This window comes from Triticum aestivum, chromosome 2B (assembly GCF_018294505.1).
Source record: "Triticum aestivum cultivar Chinese Spring chromosome 2B, IWGSC CS RefSeq v2.1, whole genome shotgun sequence".
NCBI lineage: Eukaryota > Viridiplantae > Streptophyta > Magnoliopsida > Poales > Poaceae > Triticum > Triticum aestivum.
Genome location: NC_057798.1, coordinates 207,295,648 through 207,320,452, shown reverse-complemented (window position 1 = coordinate 207,320,452; position 24,805 = coordinate 207,295,648). Strand labels below are relative to the sequence as shown.

The 24,805-nt window shown below is 53.7% G+C and overlaps 1 protein-coding gene across 3 annotated transcripts in view; it reads left to right on the top strand.

Moving 5' to 3' along the window:
• The first annotated feature begins 1,464 nt into the window (after window positions 1–1,464).
• LOC123044386 (uncharacterized) overlaps window positions 1,465–24,805 on the top strand; it is a 39,313-nt gene continuing 15,972 nt past the window's right edge. For all 3 annotated transcript variants that reach the window (XR_006420056.1, XM_044467114.1, XM_044467115.1), the window contains exons 1-5: window positions 1,465–1,896; window positions 2,173–2,254; window positions 2,341–2,456; window positions 2,574–2,711; window positions 2,822–2,848. Coding sequence is in view for 2 of the 3 variants with exons in the window: in XM_044467114.1 (XP_044323049.1) it covers window positions 1,504–1,896; window positions 2,173–2,254; window positions 2,341–2,456; window positions 2,574–2,711; window positions 2,822–2,848 (756 nt within the window). In the remaining variant the exon portion in view is untranslated. The remainder of the gene's footprint in view (window positions 1,897–2,172; window positions 2,255–2,340; window positions 2,457–2,573; window positions 2,712–2,821; window positions 2,849–24,805) is intronic.

The window sequence follows — 24,805 nt, the reverse complement described above, 5'->3', positions numbered from 1 at the left end:
CGGCGATCCGGATTGCAAATAAACACTCCACTATGACCATATACGGAAAAGAAAACATCGATAACTACACGTGCATACCTCTAAAAAATGTTGCAAGGGAAAACAACAGATTTCTCATCGCGAAAGTGAGAGAGAGAGAGGGGGGGGAGGGAGAAAGAGGGAGAGGGAGGATAGAGGGAGAGAGAGACGCCTTAGGATTAACCATATTCAACACATGTTTTTTGTTGTTTTGTGTGAACACTGAGGCCATCGCCGGCGAGGGTGAGAAGGAGGATCGGCAACACAAATATGATGCCTCGCAAAAATAAAGAAGATGGACCTATTGTAGTCTTGAATGATGGTTGTTGAGTTAAGAGTGTGTGTTATGTTTTCTCTCCCGTTGCAACGCACGGGCTCTTTTGCTAGTTAAAAAAAAGACAAAACTAGGCCATCCCAATAGTTATACCGAGTGCAAAAAAGTTCAGGCGAGGAGCACCTATACAGCGCTGCAGGCGCCCGTTAACGATCCGGCGCCTGCAGTGCTGCTAGCATGGGCTGGCCCACTAGTCTGCTGCCCTATTTTTTTAGTTTTTTTAGCGAAAAAATATGAAATGAAGAAAGGTTTACAGATTTAAAGAAAAAAAGTTGATCCATTTGAAAAAATATGTTCATATCATTAAAAAAGGTTCATAAAATTTGAAAAGTTCATCAATTTGAAAAAAAGTTCATTCAAATTGAAAAAAGTTCATCCAATTTTGCAAAAGGTCATTAAATTTGAAAAAAGTTCATAGAAATTGAAAAAAAGTTCATGTATTTTTAGACAAAGTTCATGGAACTGAAAAAAAGTTCGTAAGTAAAAAAAAGTTCATCCATTTTCAAGACAAAGTTTTGATTAAATTTAGAAAAAGTTCATCAATATTCAAAAAAGTTCATCCATCTCAAAAAAGTTCACAGATTTTTTTTAAAAAAAATGGTCAACCGGCGCCTAGATGGACCGGCCCATTTACGGACGCCACAGGCGCAAGTTAGCAAAATGCACGTTAACTGGCGCCTATGGCGCCAAATAGGAAATGCCAGGGACACTCGCTAAAAGTGAAGTAGGCTAAGCAGAGAAGAGGGAAAATCGTCCATATAGGTTAACAATCATCCTCCCCGCCATCCAAGGAAATTTGTGATTATTGGCAATACATATATGTTCTATAAAAATAGTACACTTGAACAAAATCTATATATACACTTTTTAGAAAATGGAGGCAAAAAATCTATCTCATATATCTACTATCACTGTAAAAGAAAGAGAGGGCGAAGAACCAGATCATCCTATCCATCGAAACCTGTAATCTGATTTACGCTTTAATTACCCACCATGTCATTACTTTAATTAATTACCCATCATCTACTACCACTATAATCTTCGTTAACAAAATAGTCTTCGTTAATGAAATGCTAATCCCCCGCTTCCTCTCACCCCGCACGTCAACAACCGCTCTACCGTTCGGAAAAAAGCAAACAACACACGCCCCCATGTCCTCTCGCCCCGCCCGCATGACCTCGACCTTTCGCCCACTCCTCCTCCTCCCGCGTTGTTCCTCCCGCAGCCGGAGCCACCCGCCACACCCTTCGCTGCCGGATCCGCCCTTCGCTGTGAGAGACGCCGCCGAGCCCGTCCGTCGCGCCCGAGCCGCCGCCGGAGCCGTCCTTCGCCGCAGGAGCCACCGCCGCCGAGCCCGTCCATTGCGCCCGAGCCGTCGCCGAGCCCGTCCATTGCGCCGGAGCCGCCCTACGCCGCGGGAGCCCCTTCGCCGGGAGTCCGAGGACGAAGATGACAACGTCGACTACGAGGAGCATCGGGAGGCCAGGCGGCGCCTGATCCGCACTGTGCCGATCGTTGACTGGTTCGATGTCAAGAGCAACGAGGTATCCGCCACTCTGCTCCCCGTGTACCTGTTTCCCCTCCTGCGTCCTTTATTTCGTATGCGGCGAGGTGTTTGACGCGTGTTGTTCATGCCGCGCGCGTGGAATGCCGTGAGAGCGGTGACCGTCGACTGCTACTGATTTTGATTAGCTTCAGCGTTTGTCATTGGGTTGGAGAATTGCGAGGACTCTAGTTTTCTGCTGTGCGTTTCGGTGAAGCTCTTGAAGAAGATCGAGGTTCAGGTTTGATCAGAATTTGTTCTTTTTTTCATTTTTCAGGTCAAGACGACGTCTCCGAGGAAGTACTTCGTCCGGCCGAACGCGAGCATCATCCACCCGTGGGATTCTTGCACGATAACAAGTAAGCATGCATACATGCATACATACTCCAGGATTCTTCATTTGGTTCTGATGTGCGCGCATCTGCCTTCTTGTTTTGGGTTATAGTTACCCTACAGTTACAGAAAGAGTACCCCACAAATATGCAATCAAAGAATAAATTCTTGATTCAGAGCACCAGGGTGGCTGCCAGCACCGACATGGATGAAACCCCCCCTGACACTGTGAGCATAAAACTCATAATCACTGGTTTCTATGATATGATTTAGCCTTGCATTGTCATCTGGATAAAATGATTGGCATTCCTCCAACTATATTCCACCTTTATATGTATTCCTCAGTTCAACAAGGAGGCTGATAAGGTGATTGAGGAAATGAAGCTCAAGGTTGTCTACACATTGCCCAGTGGAAGCTCAGACGACTCTGGTGTCACATGTTCAGCAAATAGGAGCTTCAAGCAGGGCGACGACGATCTCTCGGTGAGATTTGCTAGCTCTATCATCTACGTAGGAAACATATGTTGGATCTGCTAATAAAAATTTATTACAAAGGCTAACTGTATTTCACATGTTTATGCTTTACCTTGTAGATGCTGAAGAATGCAAGCATTGAAGAGGTAACGCGCTCTTTCCAAACAGAAATTTCACATGTTTATTTAGAAATCTGACCAAAAAACTGCTAGCAAAGACATTTCCCCTGTTGAGTTCTGAGAAACAATTATTCTACCATTTTGACTTGACAGGCTTGAAGCCTCTACCGAACTTTGTAATGTTGCGTTGTGCATTTCCAAAAAATACACATTACATTCATCTTAAGATCTTTTTAATACTTTGCAGTACGCTTTTTGCACTGAGGTAGTTGCTATAGTCTTGCAAATACTATTTCTCTCTTAGATTCTTAAATGCAGAAGCAAATACACGCTACCTTTTCTTATATAAAATTGTGAAAAGAGCAAATATGGGAAATAGGACAACGTTCAAGCACCATCAAATCAGTGTTGAAATCAGCTTAAAGTTGATCGAGCATGAGAAAAGGTAGCTATACTTCTAGGCCGGTGTCATAATTGAGGTAGGAAGGGATGCCCAGAAGCCCACGAGCATGTTGCCCTATGTACATACTTAATTGTGCAATGGGACTAGAATTTGAAATTTTTTACCCACTTTTGTTCATCTGGAAAGGATGCCTAGAAGCCTACAATTCACTCTCCTGCAATTCAAGCCTTGGGATTGATCCAACAGTGTCGGAGTAATGGGCCACGGGTAGGCTCACCCGAGTCCCTGGATTTATCAAGACTTTGGGCCAACTCCGCCTGGCTGGACCCCGAGCTGAGGCTCCGCCCTTTGGGGCCGGCTGGCTTAGCGGCCGGCTGCCAGAGGGCGGCCGACCCAAGTCTACGGCGCTCCGAATGACCGGCTCCTGGCGGCCGCCTTGTAGAGAGGGCGGCAACGGGCAGGCGGCCACCTCACGACTACGGTGCGGCCGAGCCCTCATCGAGAGTACAAGTCAAAGCATGGCTACAGTGAAGCACGTCGCCTCCCACGCTCAAGACGGGCGTGGCAACAGTGCTCCGTATAGATGGAGATCTCCGCACGACGGAGCACTGTGCCGAATCAACCCTGACATCGCTCCGGGCAGGCGGAGCCCTGTTCCCCACGACGGCCTGTCGGTACGGTCTGCCAGAGGCGGGCCCTATCGGGCAGTGACCCTAAGGAAGACGGCGGAAGCTCGACCAGGAGGATTTCGAGAGGGGTCGGCCTCCAGCAGGTGGTCGTCCCTTGTCCCGAGGCGAGCACACCATTAAGATGATAAGACCAGGTGTGGCTACAGTGGCCTCCCGCCAAGCGGCGGGACTGTAGCCACGCTAAGATGACCAAGCCCCCGTCACCAACGACACGGCTACAGTAAGCAGCCACCAACCAGTCAGCGGGGCCCACCAGGCGGCGGGCACCAGCGGTCGGCGGAGAAGCCGGAGGCTGGGCCCAGCAGTCGGCCAGATTACCATTGTACCCCTGGGGGGTAGGCCTATATAAACCCCCCAGGCCACCCATGCAAAGGTTTCCCACTCCATTAGAACTAGCCACTCCCCTAGAGCAGGAAGAGAGCTAGCCTTGCCTCCTTCTGCCTCTAGCACACAGCTCAAGGAGCACCATTGTATCACTTGTGCCTTGGTGATCATGCGGAGACCCCGCAGAGCAGGACTAGGGGTGTTATCTCCTAGGAGAGCCCCGAACCTGGGTAAAGTACGCCGGGGTTCGTGTTCACGCCTTATCTCGCTTCCAGGCACCGGCGACGTTCTACTCGCTCCCACCATGATAAGCCATCCATTGGCATATGTCGCACCCAACCCCCGACATTTGGCGCCCACCGTGGGGCGAGGTGCATCGTCTCCCGAAGATCTGCTCTGGACAGGAACCCTGTTCCTTCCTGGCGAGCGAAGCCAGCCCAGCACGCCCGACGGCGCCAGCCTCGACGCGCTGCGCGGCGCAGAGATCGCCTGCGCGGCGAGCTGCCTCGCTGACCTCGTCGGCGAGATCAACCTCTCCGACGAGTCGGCCTTCGACGCGGGCACAAGCTGCCCTGAGAGCCGCCTCATCAGGCTCCTCGACCAGCTCCATGTCACTAGCGAGCCTGCTGTGGACCTGGAGTCCATCGGCTCGACCGATCCGATGATCGTCGACTCCGACACGGCGTTGCTCGACGCGTTCCCCACCAACGTGGTGGTCTACGACGAGCCGCCTCCTCGCGAGTATAATGGCGGGAGCACCGTCACGGAGGTACTCGTCATCAACAGTGAGGAGCACTCGGACAGGCGTGCTCAAGATCCCATCGACGCCACTCTGTGCGACCTCATGGCACCCATTCCCGAGGGCGCGGACGCTGAGGCGCTGGAGGCACGCCGCCTCCAGCTTGTCGAAAATTCTGGCCGCCTGGCCAGCACGCGCTGGCTTTCGGACGCCTATCGGCGCGAGATGGACCGGGCCGTAGGCGGCACGCCGGCTCCTGGGGGGCCTAGCCTCCTGGGCACAGTTCAGCAGCGTGGCGCGACCATCACCAGCATGTTCGGGGCAGAGTGCCCCGTCTACGCCACGCCTGCAGAGAACATCCGGGCCGCCCAGGCGGTAACGGATGAGATGAACAAGTACAACGGCGACGAGCTCCGCCACATGACGGAGTTAGTCCAACAGCTCCTGGACGCGGCTGTCGCGCAGCACGAGGCCGCCTGCCGCGTTGAAGTCCCAGTCGGACGAAACGACGAGCCGCCCCCACGCCGAGATCATGGGGCAACCTCCCGGACGCCGACTGGTGGCGCCCGCGGAGGAAAGGGCAATGAGCCGGCTGCTAGCTGCAGTCGGACGCGCCTCTCCATCGAGCGGGACGAGGACGGCCGCCCTCGCGCAGTAGAGCGGCGAGGCAACCTGCCGCCTCCCTTGCCTCGTGGAGCGAGGTACCCCACTCCGCCTCCTGTCACGCATCCGACACTCGGCGACCGCCTTGGCCGCCGAGAGGGAGTCGGAGAGAATGATGCTCGCCATCGGATCGATCGTCTCAACCGATCCCTGGCACTTGAAGAAGAAGATGCGCTGGGCCCACCCTGTTTCGGCCCCCGAATCTGAGATGAGCCTTTCCCCAAGGGGTTCACCCTCCCGCGAGACTCGCCCAAGTACACCGGCTCCGTGAAGCCGGAGGACTGGCTGGTCGACTACTCCACGGCTGTCAGCATAGCAAACGGCAACAAGCGCGTCGCCGTGAAATACGTCCCGCTCATGCTTCAAGGCACTGCCCGGACGTGGCTCAACAGCTTGAAGCCCCGCAGCATCAACACCTGGGTTGATTTCACTGAGGTCTTCATCCGCAACTTCACCAGCACCTACAAGCGGGCTCCCAAGCCCCGACAACTCTCCTTGTGCGTCCAAGGGCCCACAGAGTCGACTCGCGACTACCTCACGCGCTGGACCGAGCTGCGCAATTCTTGCGAAGGCGTGCACGAGGTGCAGGCGATCGAGTACTTCACTGCTGGGTGCCGAGATGGCACCCTCCTCAAGCATCGACTCCTTTGCGACGAGCCCGAGACCCTTGATGAGCTGTCGGTCATCGCCGACAAGCATGCCACGGCCGACTCCTCCATGAAGGCGGAAATACTGGTAGATGCGTCCGGCAAGGTGGCACCTCAAGCCCCTCGGACTCCGGTTGGTGACACCAGTCGACGACAGCAACCAGGTGATAACAAGCGGAAGGCCACCCAGCCGGCTTCTACCAGCCAGCAGGTGGCAACGGTCGAGGATCAGCAGCCAGAAGGGCAACCGGCCCCCAAGCGGCAGAAGGGCGGCAAGTCCAATTGGTTGCCCGCCTTCTCTTACAAACAAACCTTGGATGCACCCTGCAAGTTCCATAGTGGTGCGAAGCCGTCCAACCACACCACCCGAAAGTGTCACGGGCTCACCAGAATCGCCAAGGGAGATGGACTCCTGCCTCCTCCGCCTGCCGGACCGCCGCCTCCTCAGTCCCAGCAGCCGGCAGCCCGGCCAGTCGACGCCATACAAGACGAGTACCCGGAGGAACATGGAGCCTATGTTGTGTTTACTAGCATGGCCGACGACAGACGTAGCAGACGGCAACAACAACAAGAAGTGCAAGCAGTGGCCTCCAACACTCCAGAGTTCATGCACTGGTCCGAGAAGCCTATCAGTTGGAGCAGGGCCGACCACCCGGAAGTGATGCCTTCCCTTGGTTCATATGCCCTGGTCCTAGAAGCAACCCTTGCAATGGAGAGGCGAGCAGCCCGTTTCTCCAGAGTCTTGATAGATGGCGGCAGCTGCATCAATATCCTGTACCGTGACACAATGGAGAAGTTGGGAATCAAGCAGAAGCAGTTCGTCCCCAGTCGGACTGTATTCCATGGCATATTCCCTGGCCTTTCCTGCTCACCAATCGGCAAGACCCAGATTGATGTCCTCTTCGGAGACAAGAATCACTTCCGCCGAGAGCTAGTTTGGTTTCAAGTGGTGGACCTTGAGAGCCCCTACCATGCACTGCTGGGCCGGCCTGCTCTGGCCAAATTCATGGCGGTCCCCCACTACGCCTACCTTAAGATGAAGTTGCCGAGTACCAAGGGGATCCTGACAGTAGTCAAAGACTACAAGAAGTCGATCACTTGCGCCGCAGATAGCAGCCGGCTGGCCGAGTCCCTCGTGATTGCAGCCGAGAAACGGCTCCTTGACCGGGTGGTGGCATTGGCAGGCAAGAAGCCAGAAATTTCACCCACACCCCAGGAGTCGAAGGTTGAGGGCTCATTCAAGCCGGCCAAGGAAACAAAGAAAATACCCTTGGACCCGGAGCACCCGGAGAGGCACGCTGTCGTAGGCACATGCCTTGACATCAAATAGGAAAGCGAGCTCCTCGATTTCCTCTGTGAGAATCGGGACATCTTTGCATGGTCTCCCAAAGACATGCCGGGTGTTCCAACGGATTTCGCCGAGCACAAGCTACATGTCCGACCTGGCGTCAAGCCAGTCTGGCAGCCCTTGCGCCGCCTGTCGGAAGAGAAGAGAAGATTTGTCGGAGAAGAGATAGCCCGGCTTCTTCCAGCCGGATTCATCATGGAAGTGTTCTTTCCAGAGTGGCTGGCCAACCCAGTCCTAGTGTTGAAGAAGAACAAGTAGTGGTGCATGTGCATTGACTTCACCAGCCTCAACAAAGCCTGCCCCAAAGATCCCTTCGCTCTGCCAAGCATTGATCAAGTAATAGACTCCACAGCCGGATGCGAGCTGTTGAGTTTCTTGGATGCATACTCAGGTTATCACCAGATAAAGCTGAACCCGGCCGACAGGCTGAAGACCGCCTTCATCACACCTTTTGGAGCCTTCTGCTACCTGACTATGATGTTCGGCTTGAGAAACACCGGCGCCACATTTCAGCGTTGCATGCAGAAGTGCCTCCTCAAGCAACTCGGCAGAAATGCCCATGTATATGTGGATGATGTGGTGGTGAAGACGGAGAAGCGTGGCACGCTGCTGGAGGACCTCAAGGAGACCTTTGAGAATTTGCGCCGATTCCAGATCAAGCTCAACCTAGAGAAATGTGTCTTTGGAGTATCAGCCGGCCAGCTTCTCGGCTTTCTGGTCTCAGAGCGCGGCATAGAGTGCAATCCCGTGAAGATCAAGGCAATTGAGATGATTAAAGTACCCACCCGACTGCTGGACATGCAGAAATTCACCGGCTGCCTGGCGTCAGTTAGCCGTTTCATCAGTCGGCTGGGAGAGAAGGCTCTTCCCCTGTACCAACTCATGAAGAAGACCACTTTTTTCGAGTGGAACGACAAGGCAGACGAAGCATTTCTCCAACTCAAGAAAATGTTGGCAACCCTGCCTATCCTGGCGGCTCCGACTGAGAAGGAGCCCATGCTCCTCTACATTGCAGCCACCAGTCGGGTTGTCAGCATAGTCATGGTAGTAGAGCGCAAGGAGAAGGACAAAGCATTGCCGGTCCAAAGACCGGTGTATTACTTGAGCAAAGTATTGTCCGCTTCCAAGCAAAACTACCCCCACTACCAGAAGATGTGTTACGGCGTGCATTTTGCCGCCAAGAAGCTGAAGCCTTACTTTCAAGAGCACCCAATAACTGTCGTCTGCACAGTCTCGCTTGCCGAGATCATTGGAAGCCGGGATGCTTCTGGCCGAGTGGCCAAGTGGGCTATTGATCTGGCCCCTTATACCATCTACTACCAGCCTCGCACCGCCATCAAATCACAAGTGTTGGCCGACTTCCTTGTCGATTGGGCCGAGACCCAATATTTGCCACCTGCACCAGACTCCATTCATTGGCGGATGCATTTTGATGGTTCAAAAATGCGCACTGGTATGGGAGCCGGCGTCGTCCTCACCTCTCCCAAGGGCGACAAGCTCAAATACGTGTTGCAAGTCCACTTCGCCGCCTCCAACAACATAGCAGAATATGAGGCACTCATACACGTGCTCCGGCTTGCCAAGGAACTCGGCATTCGCCGGATCCTGTGTTATGGTGACTCCGACTTGGTGGTCCAGCAGTCGTCACGCGACTGGGACGCCAAGGATGCAAACATGGCAAGCTACCGCTTCCTCGTACAGCAACTCGGCGGATACTTCGACGGGTGCGAGTTCCTTCACGTGCCAAGAAACGACAACGAGCAAGCAGATGCCTTGGCACGAATTGGCTCCACCCGACAAGCAATACCAGCCGGCGTCGCCTTACGCCGCCTTCTGAAGCCATCTGTCAAGCCGTCTCCTGATTCAGACTCCATCTTTGTGCCCCCCCGAAGCAGTCGGATCCGACTTGGCGACCCCAGAGGCCGGCACGGGGATTTTGATAGGCGGCCCGGGGACTGCTACAGCTGCGCCCGGCCCGGGGACTTCAGAACCCGGCCCGGGGACTTCAGCAATCGGCCCGGGGACTTCTTCAGCACAGCAGGCGGAAGCAGCTGCCAACCCGCCGCCTCCCGGCCCAACCGCCCTCGTACAAGTTGCAGTGGTCGCAGTCGAAGAAATTGTGGCGCCCTCATGGGCTCAGCCGATCCTCAAGTTCTTGGTGAGTAAAGAGCTGCCAACCGATGAAATCTCAGCCCGACAAGTGCAGAGGCGAGCTGCAACTTACACCATAGTCAACAAAGAGCTGGTGCAACGAAGCGTCATAGGAGTTTATCAGCGGTGTGTGGAGTCGGACCAAGGCCAAGCAATACTCAGAGATATCCACCAGGGCGAGTGCGGCGACCATGCGGCTTCAAGATCACTTGTGGCCAAAGCTTCCCGCCACGGGTTCTTCTGGCCGACTGCCCTGGAAGAGGCCAAAGAGCTAGTTCAGAAGTGTCAAGGGTGCCAGAGGTTCCGCTCCAAGCCACACCTGTCGGCTTCTGCACTCAAGACCATTCCCATAGCCTGGCCCTTTGCTGTATGGGGACTGGATATGGTAGGACCATTCAAGACGGCCCGCGGTGGCATGACTCACTTGCTTGTCGCTGTGGACAAGTTTACCAAGTGGATAGAGGCAAAACCAATCAAGAAGCTGAATGGGCCGACTGCCGTGACTTTCATCGCCGACATCACCACGTGATACGGCATCCCACACAGCATCATCACCGACAACGGCACCAACTTCGCCAAAGGAGCCTTGGCTCGTTTTTGTGCAACATAGGGCATCCGCCTGGACCTAGCATCCGTTGCCCACCCACAGTCAAATGGCCAAGTGGAGTGTGCAAACGGCCTCATTTTGTCCGGCCTCAAGCCCCGACTGGTCGAGCCTCTGGAGTGTTCGGCCGGCTGCTGGCTCGATGAGCTGCCGGCCATCCTCTGGAGCCTGCGCACAACTCCAAACAAGTCAACGGGCTTCACGCCTTTCTTCCTTGTCTACGGTGCCGAAGCCGTCATCCCGACAGATATTGAGTTCGACTCCCCAAGAGTCACCATGTACACTGAGGCGGACGCCAAGGAAGCACGAGAAGACGGCGTCGACTTGCTGGAGGAAGGCCAGCTGTTGGCACTCAGCCGGTCGGCCATCTACTAGCAAAGTCTATGCCGATACTACAACCGCAAGGTGAAGCCAAGATCTTTCCTGGAGGGAGACCTTGTGCTCTGGCTGATCCAGCGAACAGCCGGACAGCACAAGCTCTCGGCACCCTGGGAAGGCCCTTTCATCATCAGTAAGGTATTGGGCAACAATGCCTACTATCTGATCGATGCCTAGAAGCCCAGAGCGCGCAAGAGGGATGATTCAGACAAAGAGACGGAGAGGCCATGGAATGCAAACCTCCTCCGAAGGTTTTACAGTTGAAAGCAGTATGTATCACACTACCTTTTGTACTATGCATAAAGACTCCGGGTCCCCCGAGAAGAGCTCGGGGACTGCCCTCTTTTATCTATATGATAAGTGTCATGCCTATGAGAATGTACAGTCTATTTTTTCTGCCTGGCACCGGGTTCGACCAGTCGGCCCGGAGCCTTGCCGCCTTCTACAATATGCCGCCTCCTGCAGCCGGACAAGTAGTGTGCCGGCACCAAAAACTTCCTTTGTCAGAAGCCACAGCTCGCAGAGCGATTGCATGGCGGGCAAAGGTTGCAAAGAAGTGCCCCACACGAAAGAATGACCAAGGAAGAAAACGCATATAGTAGAGGGCGGCATCGCACTTAGCCGTCTGGCTGCTTGGCAGCCAGACGGCCGGCCTCCGCCTCTATTACCAAAGAAACTCCGAATGGCTAAGTCCTAGCCCCCCTCACAAATGGCTAGAGCACTCAAATCAGCCGCGGTCCGCAGAGCTGCCGCCCGGCTGGTGAAAGCAAAGCCTAAGGGTTGGCGGCAAAGGAAAAAACCAAGGAGAAAAAGGGAAAAAAGGCTGGAGGTCGGCACAGCAAGCATAAGCAACGATAAATATTTACATGGATAAAGGCCTCTGGCCGGCATTCAAACAGAGTTTGATATACACCCCGAGGGTGGAATTGCACGAATTTAACAAAATGTTCAAAACAGCAAGCAGAAAGCAGATAAAACCCTAAGGAGTAGCAGAAGACTCCGGCTGGGCGGTGCCGGCTGGCGCGGCAGAAGGATCCGGCTGGACGGTGCCGGATGGCATGGCCAAGGACTCTGGCTGGATGCTGGAGTCGGCTGCGCCACCTGGCGCAGCAGGCGGCTCCGTCTGGGCGGAGGAGTCACCAGCGGCAGGCGGGGCATTGGAGTGCCGGAGGACGGTGTCGATGGCGTCCGTCGGAGGAACGGGCGGCGGGTCTGCCCCCACTTGGACGCCTCCAGTAGCGGGCGGCACCTCGGTGCGTGGCTTGTTGCTTGAGGCCCGGTCAGGCTGGGGCTGACCGTCCGCCCCGACCTCCGGCATGTCGACGTCGCTCTCCTCGTCTTCCTCCTCCTCCTCCTCTCCTTCCTCCTCCTCGTCTTCCCCTTCGTCGCTGGAGTCGATGACTTCAGCTGAATCTTCGCTGTCCTCTAGATTTAACCCGAGCCACTCGTGCGGAGCTTTGCCGCCTTCCTCGACCACCTCCGGCACAAAGACACTGGTGTCGGTGAAGTCGGCAATCGCCGCCGCCGTGTTGACGAGCTCAGCTTCCACCGCCGCCAGCTCCTCCTGCGCCTCCAGCCGGAACGTGGCTAACTGGGCTAGATCTAGCCCAGGGTACCACGCCTTGACGAATTCCAAGGCCCGGCGCGCCCCTGCCCGGGCTGCTGAGCCTTTCCAGGCCTCCAGGCGGCCGGCCGCCACCTCCAGCCAGTCGGCAGTCCGACTTGGGGTGCGCGGAGACGGTAGGCCTGGCCAGAGGGCGGAGACTGCCTGGGCTCCGACGCGCTGGAGGCGGCGCAACAAGCAATGAGCAGGCCGAAACCGGGCCAGAATGCTGAGGACCTGTTCACCAAGAGTCCGTCGGGAATCAGCAACGATCTGCGCACCCTCTGCCCTTCGCTCCTCGCGCTGGGCCTCGATCATCTGGATCGCGGCTATGGAATGGCCCGGGAAGAAGTCTGTCTGGGCAGAAGAAGAAAAAGGCCAAGGCCATAAGCAACGGCCGATAGCTCAAAACAAGAAACTAAGAGAATAAGGCTTACCGTTGACCAAATCTTCGATGCTGCTGAAGCAGACCGTCACCTGGGCTTCCTTGTCGGCCCAGGCGGAGCGCTCGACCTCAAACTCGGCGAGGAGGCCGGTCTCCGTCGTCTCCGCCTTAAGCTGGGCCGCCTTAAGGGTTTCTGCCTGCTCGGCAAGTTGGGTGACCAGGCGGTCCCGCTCCTTCGCCAACTTGCTGCACTCCGCCTCCTTGCCAAGCAGGGCGGTCTTGGCTTCGCCCAGCTGCTGCTGCAGGGCAGCATTGGCCTCTGAAGAAAGAAAGAGCAGAAAAAGGCGTCAGTCAAGCGGACAAGACAAAGGAAAGAAACAACCGAGGAGATTCGACCCGACTGCTTAGCAATCGGCCTGAACCTCGGGGACTACAGCCTGCGGGCGCGCCTTCGCGCCCCCGCGGAAAAGAAGTAGTTGACGAAAGAAAGTTACAACTAAGGAGATTCGGCCCGACTGCTCAGCAGTCGGCCCGAACCTCGGGGACTACAGCCCGCGGGTGCGCCAGCGCGCCCCCGCGAAGAAAGGAGACAGAAACTTACGCTGGCTGTCGGTGTCAAAACCGGCGGATCTCGGGTAGGGGGTCCCGAACTGTGCGTCTAGGCGGATGGTAACAGGAGACAAGGGACACGATGTTTTTACCCAGGTTCGGGCCTTCTCGATGGAGGTAAAACCCTACTCCTGCTTGATTGATATTGATGATATGGGTAGTACAAGAGTGGATCTACCACGAGATCAAGGAGGCTAAACCCTAGAAGCTAGCCTGTGGTATGATTGTTGTCCTGTCCTATGGACTCAAACCCTCCGGTTTATATAGACACCGGAGAGGGCTAGGGTTACACAGAGTCGGTTACAATGGTAGGAGATCTACATATCCGTATCGCCAAGCTTGCCTTCCACGCCAAGGAAAGTCCCATCCGGACGCGGGACGAACTCTTCAATCTTGTATCTTCATAGTCTTGGAGTCCGGCCGATGATGATAGTTCGGCTATCCGGACACCCCCTAGTCCGGGACTCCCTCAGTAGCCCCTGAACCAGGCTTCAATGAAGATGAGTCCGGCGCGCATATTGTCTTCGGCATTGCAAGGCGGGTTCCTCCTCCGAATAATTTATGGTAGATTGTGAACACCAGGATAGTGTCTGGCTCTGCAAAATAAATTCCACATACCACCGTAGAGAGAATAATATTTACACAAGTTCAATCTGCTGACGTATTTTGTGGCGTGACGTCACACCACAACCAAGCTTTTACTCGAATCATTTTTATTATACCGCCTCAGTGCATTTAGTGAAGCGGTTTCCTTGGCACGTCTTATCGAAGCAGAGATCGTATTCCCCTTATTCCGGGATTCCCATCAATACGGACGTGGGTAACCCAACCGCGCCATTGATTGCGGCGCTTGGGAGATAAGCGAGTTTTACCAGGCCGGTGGGGACGCATAGTCTTGTCCGCCCATATATAAGGGGATAAGGATCCACCTTTTTTACCTACGCCTTCTTCCTCCTTTGCTTATCCATCTCCGCGCACTCGAGCTCCAGCGCCCAAGTCCGCACATCTCACCTCGACCTTCTCCAGCCATGTCCGGAGCGGGAGGCAAGTGGATGGCCTCCTCCATTACGGAGGGACACATCAAGAAGCTGCGCAGCGCCGGATATCTGTCCAGCGACATCGCGCACCGGCTCCCCGACGAGGGGCAGCTCATCCCCACCCCCGGGCCCGATGAGAGGGTTGTATTCCTTCCCCATTTCCTCCGTGGACTGGGCTTCCCACTCCACCCCTTTGTCCGGGGGCTCATGTTCTACTACGGCCTGGATTTCCACGATCTGGCCCCTAATTTCATCCTCAATATCTCGGCGTTTATCGTCGTGTGCGAGGCCTTCCTCTGCATCCAGCCCCACTTCGGCTTGTGGCTAAAGACCTTCAATGTCAAGCCGAAGGTTGTGAAGGGCAGCCAAGCGGAGTGCGGAGGCGCCATGGTGGGATAAATGCCCAACGTTACTTGGCTCGAGGGCGCCTTCGTGGAAACCATCAAAGGGTGGCAATCGGGGTGGTTCTACATCACCGAGCCGCATGACCCTAAATGGGCAGCGACCCCCGAATTCAGATCTGGCATCCCCATGCGGCTCACCTCCTGGAAAGAGAAGGGCCTGCTATGAGGTAGTTCGGAAGAGCTGACCGGACTCCAGTCCTGTCTCCAAACCCTGGTGAACAAGAAGCTCAAGCTTGTCAACGTGATCCAGGTCATGCTCGTCCGCCAGATTCTCCCCTGCCAACAACAGGACTTAAATTTGTGGGAGTTTGATCCGGCACAGCACCGGACCTTGAGCGGGCTCTTCGACACTACATACGAAGATGCCTGGAGGGTGCTGTTCAAGGGTGCCGAAGCTCCCGCATCCGCTACCGAAGATCGCGGATTCAGCTCACAGCGTCCGGCTGGCGAGGTAAGCCATGTTATCCTTTATGGGACACTTGCTTTTCATGTTTTGACTTTTTTATGCAGGATCTAAACTCCCAACACCTTTAACAGGCCTAGCAAGCGACGTCCGGACAGGTTAAATGTCTGCCTCCCCTTCCAGAAGACCCAGCGGATGCCCGTCTAACAGGGCTGCTGGTCCCGGCACTTTACGTAGTGCCGGAGAAGAAGGCCAAGAAGAAGGCCACGGGAACCCGAAGGAGTTCCCGGCGTCAGGTGGTATCGGATTCATCGTCCGATGACTCCGAGGCGGACTCCTCCCATGAGGACAAGGAGGAGAAGAAAGAGGCCTCCCCCCCAGCGGGGGGAGAGAAGAAGAGGAAGGCCTCCCAACGAGGGAGGCCAAAGGGTCCAAGAAGGGAAGGACCCTTCCCCCGGACTGTTCCGCCAACATCGGCGACGGCGACGAGGAGTGGCCCTCAAGGGCCAAGCCCCTGGCGAGATCGTAAGTATCCGGACTCCCGAATAACTTCATGATTTTTCTTTTCGCCACACGGTGTCTTTCTAATGCCGCATACAACCCTGCAGTCCGCCCAAGGACGATCTTCACGCTTCGTCGAGCAGGTCCTTGGGTACGTCGGATGTGGATAGCACTTCACTTCCGACCGCCTCCACCCCCCATGACGCCGACGACGCCGAGGTGGGATCCCAGAGAGGGACCCACCCGGAGGAGGAGGCCCCGGAGGTGCCACAGGGCAACCTCCCGGACTTCGTACCGGACTCCGCACCGGAACCTGCAGTGGTTCCGGAGTCCGGCGGGCGGCCCCTTCGTAAGAAGGGCAAGACTGTGACGCCAGCGGCCTCCGTCCAACCGGAGGCGCCGGATAACTTGCTGGAGGCGCTCAACGGCGCTTCCATCAAAGAGGAACACCACACTGTCATGAGTGCGGTGATTCAGAAGGTTCAGCTCGCCAAAAGCGGGCTGACCGAGGCCTGCAGCAGCCTTCTAACAGGCTTTAAGGTAAGAATTTTAATATATGTAAAATAGTACCGCATAGACAGTAGCCCCTGATGCTCGGTTCGGTGTTCGGAAAGAAAAGCCGGACTGAGGATCTAAAAAGATATACGCAGGAGTCTTAAAAAATATGTCAATATGGGATTGTAGGCTGCGCTGCTGACCTCTGCCGCACTGACTTCGGAGGTCAATGCTTTGAAGCAAAGCCTTGAGCGGTCCGAGAACAAGCTCGGCCGTGCCAAGAAGCAACTCGAGGACAAGGAAGGTGAGTAACACCTTATTAAAGTTGTACCTTACAGAAAAGGATTTGGTTGCAAGAGAAATGACAAGGATAACGTGGGTACTCCAGGGGCCACAAACGAGGTGGTGACCCTGAAGGAGGCGGTGTCCGCGGCCGAACGTAATGCGGCCGCCGAGCGTGCTAGGCGAGAGAAGCAGGAGGCGCGGGTGGCGGAGGTACAACAAGAGCTCCAGGCTCTCGTGGAGAAACATGAGAGTTTGGAGCGCGACTTGAAGACTCGAGAGTCCGAGCTTGAATCGGCTCTTGAGAGTGCCAAAGCCGCTAAGGCCGAAGCCCACAAGGCCCTCCAGGAAATCAAGGCGTTGAAGAAAATAGCGGCGGGTAAGGCATTTTTCATGCAAAGCAAGCATGTGAATGTGAATTACCTATCACTTACCCGAATTCAGAGCTCTCCAGGAGCGTTCGTAGATCTGCCCCACAGCGTGTCCGATGCTGCCGCTTTCTACAGGGCCGAGGGGAGCTCGACGGAGAAGGTCTTCTAGTCTCAGTATGCTGAGGCCGGACATCCGGTGCCCCTTAGCGACTAGCTGAAGCAGCTGGTCGAGCTCCACAAGGTGGCCGAACAGGCCATGAAGGGCCTCATAGTTCGGCTGTGGCCCAAGGAGGCCATGCCTGGGAGCTACTTCGGCCTGGTGCGGCGGCTGGTGGATGCTTCTCCATGGGTTGAAGTCATCAAGCACTCCGCCTGCATTGAAGGTGCACGTCGGGCCCTTGCCCGTGCTAAGGTGCACTGGGGCAAGATGGACGCTGAGAAGCTTATGACGGACGCGCCACCGTCGGGCAAGGAGTATCGCACGCCCTAGATGTATTATAAGGGTGTCCTGAAGGGTGCCCGCATTATTGCGGGTGAGTGCTCCAAATATGTAATATTTGAGTAGACTCGCATTTTGTTATCCTGTGCGCTGAAGACTTTGTTCATATGCGCTAAGCAACGCTTGTTAATTTAAAATATTACCTTTTGTGCGGCCGTTTATCAAATCTGAGAGATGGCAAGTTGTCAGCTTCAGCCCCCATGCCACGAGTGCTGGGGTGTTCGGGATAAACTTGAGTGCTCTTGTTCCCATTTTTGGGTCCATCTAGGGAGGCGCTCAACACAACGAACAAGGCAACTAGACTTATAGTGCTTGAACACTCTCACTTAGCCATAGAATTCTATAATTTTAAATTTCGGCAAAGCCCCTAGTGTTAGGAAGATCGAGTTCGGGGCGCTATCCACGCCTGGGCCGGACGAAGCCGGTTCCTCGCTCTAAGCGGCATAAGTCTTTAGGGACTCGAAAAAACCTCTCGAACAGCGACCAGCTCTCGCCTCATCATGACGGTCAGTTTTAGCTTTCTCCACTAAGGTGCTCGCCCAGCTCAACTGGGGCACAATCATAGTGGTTCTCCCAGCGCTACCTTAGCCGATATAATGGAACGTAAGGTACCAAAACATGGGAGTCGGGCAAACCCAACTATTGACCCAAGACATGATTCGGAGCCGATGCATATAATGCTATAAGTTCAGGGTGCCGCACTTGTGAAAGTGTTCGGACTTATCACACCATAATGTGGGGAACTTAAGCCCCTGGTGTATTTAGCCGTACCAAAGTGTACGGATGCAACATGTCATAAATGAACATATGTATAAGAAAGGAATGCAATTATAAGCAAAAAAGAGATGCATTGTTTATTCAAGAAATACTGCCATGAATGCAGAACGATACAAATAGTGCGGTAAGCAAGGGGTGGGACTATTAAACATGTCCCCCTCCAGGGGTAGGCTGCGGAATGGTGTATAAAACAGATTTAATGCTCGTAATGGAGACCACCTGGATACTCGTCGTAGCCTTTCTCCTTCCCTGGCTGTTGCATCGTGAGTTCGGCAGGTCTACTGCCGGACAGGGCCTCTGGTGAACGGAGTCCTGTGGACAAGAAGAGAAAAAAAGGAAAAAAAGGATGACACATTTGGGAGCCCCTGGTGTGGTTAAGCCGCATTCTGGGCCTGTCGTGGTCGTGCCCCTCCCCCTATGCCCATGGTATCTCCAGAGCGTAATGATGTACGCGAAGTACCGGTCTTGCAATTTTCCACGAGCTGGGGTTGGGGCCGCATTGCTACGCGTGCTCGGGACGTGCCTGGTGGTCTTGTTGTAGGTTACTCTAGACACGTTTAGCAGTGTCCGGTCGCTTAACGGCCGGACTCGAGAATTGCCTTAAGTGGCTGCTCTGTACTTCTGCCGCGAGAGCCACTGTGTGTTCCTCCGTTCGGAGGGAGCGTTCAGTGTTTCCGTTGACCGTTATGACAACTCGAGGGCCTGGCATTTTGAGCTTGAGGTATGCATAGTGCGGCACCGCGTTGAACTTTGCAAACGCGGTCCGTCCGAGCAGAGCATGATAGGCGCTGCGGAACGGAACTATGTCGAAGATTAACTCCTCGCTTCGGAAGTTATCCGGGGATCCGAAGACCACTTCCAGTGTAACTGAGCCTGTACAATTGGCCACTACACCTGGTATGATGCCTTTGAAGGTCGTCTTTGTGGGTTTAATCCTTGAGGGGTCTATGCCCATCTTGCGCACTGTATCCTGATAAAGCAGGTTCAGGCTGCTGCCCCCGTCCATCAGGACTCTGGTGAGGTGAAATCCATCGACAATTGGGTCTAAAACCAATGCGGCGAATCCGTCGTGGTGGATGCTGGTGGGGTGGTCCCTTCGATCAAAAGTGATCGGGCAGGAGGACCATGGGTTGAACTTCGGGGCGACTGGCTCCATCGCGTATACGTCCCTGAGTGCACGCTTCCGCTCCCTCTTGGGTATGTGGGTTGCGTATATCATGTTCATCGTCCGCACTTGTGGGGGGAAACCCTTCTGTCCTCTATTGTTCGGCGGTCGGGTCTCTTCCTCGTCATCGCTATGCAGCCCCTTGTCATTGTTTTCGGCAATTAGCTTGCCTGCCTGCTTGAATACCCAACAGTCCCTGTTGGTGTGATTAGCTGGCTTTTCGGGTGTGCCGTGTATCTGGCACGAGCGGTCGAGTATTCGGTCCAAATTGGACGGACCTGGAGTAGTTCTTTTGAATGGATTTTTCCGCTGACCGGGTTTGGAGCCTCTGAATCCGGCATTGACTGCCGTATCCTCAGTATTGTCGCCGTTAATGCGGCATTTGCGCTTGTTGCGAAGCGACCTGCCGTTGCGGTCCTTGGTATCCGGACTGCCAGAATTTTTGCTGAGGTTGTTGCTGCGGGCTAGCCAGCTGTCCTCTCCCGCGCAGAAGCGGGTCATGAGTGATGTGAGGGCTGCCATGGATTTCGGCTTTTCCTGTCCCAGGTACCGGGCAAGCCACTCGTCGCGGATGTTATGTTTGAAGGCCGCGAGGGCCTCCGCATCCGGACAGTCGACGATTTGATTTTTCTTAGTTAAGAATCGTGTCCAGAATTGTCTGGCCGATTCGTCTGGCTGCTGAATTATATGGCTTAGGTCGTCAGCCTCTGGTGATCGCACATACGTGCCCTGGAAGTTATCAAGGAATGCGGCTTCCAGTGTCAGGACCCCGACTCAATGCCACATCGATCTAGCATGTAACACCTCATATCACTTTGCGGCCTCACGCACGGTATCCCCAGGGTGTCACCTTACCTTTGCCCGGGACCGTTTGCGCCTTTTGGCACACGTATATGATAGTGTCGCTAGCATCCATATGATAAGGAGCCCGGGCTGACATGACTAGTCGTAAACCCAAAGTGGCACAAACTTACAGGGACAGGCATCCATGACCCAGCATCGAACGTGTCGGTCATCAGTGAGTGAATCCAGGCTGTAGCACTGGGCTAGCAGGACTCCGGTGAACCGGGCTGTAGCGGGCTAACAGGACTCCGGTATTCATCGCGTGACATTTCCCCGAAGGGACAGACACAGGAACGAAGAAGGACACATGCCGGCCAGCCTAAGTGTTCCGGAGCAGTAGCAAGCTACCATGGCTCAGTGGAAGCACTAGGAGACATTTCCCGGTAAGAGAGGCTACTAAGGATAAACAACTAGATAGTCAGATCCCACACATATCAAGCATTTCAATAACATACACACAATATGCTCGATATGTGCAAATACAACATGGCATCACAACATGACTCTACAACTCAAGTATTTTATTCAATAGGCTCCGAGGAGCGTGATATTACAAACATGGGTCTCACGACCCAGCATTCAGAGCATACAAGTCAAAGCACAAGCGGAAGCTTAACATGTCTGAGTACAGACATCTACAAATGAAAAAGGCTGAGATGCCTGACTATCTATCAGATCCTGCCGAGGGCACAAGATCGTAGCTGAGGTAACAAGCTAAACATCGAAGTCCACGCGGAACTACTAGCGAGACTAAAGTCTCTCTGCAAAAACATAAAATAGGCAAACATGAGTACAAATGTACCCAGGAAGACTTACATCAGAACTACCTACAAATGCATCATTATCAACAAAGGGGGTGGTGGAGTTTAACTGCAGCAAGCCAACTTTGACTCGGTGGCTAACTTGAACTACGACTGCAAGTAACTCTTTTGAGGTGGCGCACACGAGTCCACATATTCACCATATCAATACACCACTATGGATCCTCTCCCGTCTCCTGACGAGAACGCCATCCGTAGCACTCACGCTTATCTTGCGTATTTTAGAGTATCCACTTTCACTTGTCTATGAACTGTATAGGCAACCCAGAAGTCCTTTTCCGTGGACACGACTATTCGAATAGATCATATTAACCCTGCAGGGGTGTACTTCTTCACACACGCTCTCACCACTTACCGCCGTTTACACGACATGTACTCGGCAACCTTCAAGTGGAATCCCTGCAAGGGTGTCGGCCAAGACCTGACTAACCACACAAGTCTCTCGTCCAGGTTTATCGCCTATTCGGGTTCCATCCGCAAGGAGATCCGGCCGGGGTGTCGCTCACGGCCCCAAACGATGTGTGCAGGGTTCCCAAGCCCACCATCCGGGTGCCACTTGGTACACCAGGCCACTATGCCTAGTCTGTCCCAAGCCCACCTGTACCGGGTGCCACTTGGTAGACTACTAACACTACCTACAAACACCAGAAACTAGTTGCAACTCCTGGACAGAGATCAGGTTGATTAATAAGTCAAGAGAGCTTGGAGCGCCCGGAGCCCAATGTGTGGTAGTAACTGTTCATGGATCACAAACACAGAACTCAGTTCCTGAGGATGGCTGCAATGAGACAACCCACCATGTACTCCTACATGGCCTCTCACCGCTACCTTTACCAAATCGTGTTCACACACTTAGCTCTCAACAGTAGGACATGTTCACCACATTCCAATTCATCCCCGATGAATCAGACCTGACACAACTCTAAGCAATAGCAGGCATGACAAACAAGCATGAATGAGTAGGCACATCAGGGCTCAAACAACTCCTACTCATGCTAGTGGGTTTCATCTATTTACTGTGGCAATGACAGGTCATGCAGAGGAAAGGGGTTCAACTACCACAGCATGTAACAGTTGAATCGTTGTTGTCCTAATACAGTAAAAGAGAGCAGGAGCGAAAGAGTGGGATTGTATTGGAATGAACAAGGGGGTTTTGCTTGCCTGGCACTTCTGAAGATAGTATAGCTCTTTATCGGTGTCATTGAACTCATCGTCGGAACCACGTCTATCGAGAGGGGACAAACACCGGCAAACAAGGAAGAACACAATCAATGCAATGCACAATATGATGCATGATCATGACATGGCAATATGCTGTGGTTTGAGATAATGCAACTAGCAGCAAGTTAAATGGAGTTGGTTTGAATTCAAGATTCAAATTCAAACTCCACATGTAGTTATTTAAATGCCATTCATTTTATTTGTCCTAAACAGTAGCCATAAGTTGTTCTAACATGCTTGAAACCAGTATATATGGATAGATTGGATTTTTCTGATCATTTTTCATATATAAATTATTTCATTTGGAGTTACGGTTTATTTTCTATGGATTTTAGAAGTTTTGGGCATTTTCTAAAATTTATAAATCATTTCTGATTTATTTTAATTCCAGAAAATAAATACTGCATCAGCATTGAGTAAGCATGATGTCAGCAGGGTCAAAGGGCTTCCCCGGGTCAAACCTGACCATGGGTCCCACTGGTCAGTGTCACGGGCTGGTTAGTGTCGCTGACATGTGGGCCCAGTCAACGGCCACGTCAGCTTGGTCAAAGCTGATGCGTGGGCCCACTAAGGTTAATTAATACTAAAACATAAACTAAGCTATGTTTAGTTAGACAGTGGGGCCTGTCTGTTAGTGGCTCTAGGGTTAATTAGTAGGGTCATTAGAGGCTAATGATGGGCCACGTCGACATCGCGGGAGTTCGGCCGGCGGCGACCCAAACCGACGACGGAGACGCTGCGGGAAGACGCTACAGGGGACGGTTTTGAGCGCGGTTTGCGGCTATGAGTTGCTGGCAGTGCCGCGCATCCGGTGGTGGCCGCGTGGTGTGCTGGGGGTGGGAGTAGCAGCGGCGGCGACGAGCCAGGCGGCCGCCGGAGTTCGGACCTTGACGGAAACGAAGCTATGGTGGACGGGAGGACGAACGGATGCTTGTTCTGGGCTCCTGGGACCATGCTGAGACAGACACGCGCTCAAACGCAGGCAGCAGCAACTGTGGCCGTGGCAGTTACGTGGCCGGCGGAGCAAAGCTCTCGGCCACGACGGCGAAGCTAGCTAGAGGGAGAAATCGACACGGGAAGTAGAGGGGAACGACGAAGGGGCTCACTGCGAAGTTGAGGAGAAGGTCGGCGGCTCAGGGGAGGCTTGACGGCGTCGGAATTCCGGCGGCGATCTCCTATGGCCGAGGGAGAAGATGAGGTCGAGGACGATGCGTCGGGGCTCTTCCAGTTGCGTGAGCCAGCGGAGAGGATGAGGGAGGCACTGCGGAGCTCGGGGGCGCGTCGGAGAGGAGAGGGGGAGGCTCTAGTCGCGGTGGTGCTCGTCGGCGGCGACGAGCTCACTCGGTTCGGGAGAGAGAGTGAAAGAGGCGAGGCAGGGAGAGAGGGGAGTGGTCGAGGGGGTCCAGGGGGGGTGCGTGGCGTCCAAAGCGACGTCGGGGAGGCGGCAGACAGCAGGAGGTGGCCGGGGCGCGTGGCCGCGCGCGCGGGGCACACGCCCGGCGTCCTTCTGTCCCAAGGAGGAGGACAACTGGCAGCTGGGCTGCACAGCACTGGGCCGTCCAGGAGCTGGGCCGGCCAGTGGGCCGCGAGGTAAGTGGCCCGTCGCCTTTCTCTCTGTCTCTCCTCTCTCTTTTGTTTCTGTTTTGCTATTTTATTTTTCTGTTTTGATTTAGTTTCTAAACCAAATCATTTTTGTAGCTTCTGAAAATTATTATGTGGCCTGATACAAAATATTTAGAGCCACTCACAAGTTTTTAGAATTTTTTGGAGTTATAAAAGTATTTATAGGAATTTATATCTCCAATTCAAATAAGTATTGATTTAATTCAAAGACCAAAATGTCCTGGAAAAATGTGTATCATCTCTGGTTAAGGTTTTCACCTTTTCCCATAAATCATGAACATTTATGAGGGCATTTTGGGTTTATTGAAAAAGATTTTATTTGATCCTATTTGAATTCTTTCTGATGCTAGGGTTTGATCAATCCCCATTTCAACTTAAATAATATTTAAACATGATGCACCAGACAAGTGCTAGCCTAGTGCAAGGTAAAGCTAGGGATGTGACAACTCACCCCCACTAAACAAGAATCTCGTCCCGAGATTCAGGCGTAGGGTAAGATGAGGGGGGGGGACGCAACTCACACAATCTTCATGATCCAGGTTGCACTTCATAAGGATGTTGATTCGATCGTCATCTTTGTCTCGACGTCTTGCTCTGAGAACTCCATCTAACATGACAACGAGAGGAAAGGGACAACTCCAGAAGAATCGATCTTCTCAAAGATCGAGCAACTCAGGATCAACTCATGAAGTGAGGCATTGAAAGATCTCTTGAGCTGACACACAAAACACACATCAAGAGGGATGGAAAGATGACGGAGGTTCAATTTGGTAGGCAATATTCCACACCTAAGAAGGTGGTGAACGGTTGTCAACGTAGCGAGGAGTTGAGTTGCAATGATACCATAACGGGGCACCTTAGGGAAGGTGACTCATAGAAATATCCCCTTAAGTGGCAAAAAGAATTACCTTTGATTCAGAGATCATTGAAACTCTTATACCAGCCTAAGGCAATTCTCGAGCGATCGTTTAGAGGGGTTCGGTAGAATGGCATACCCGG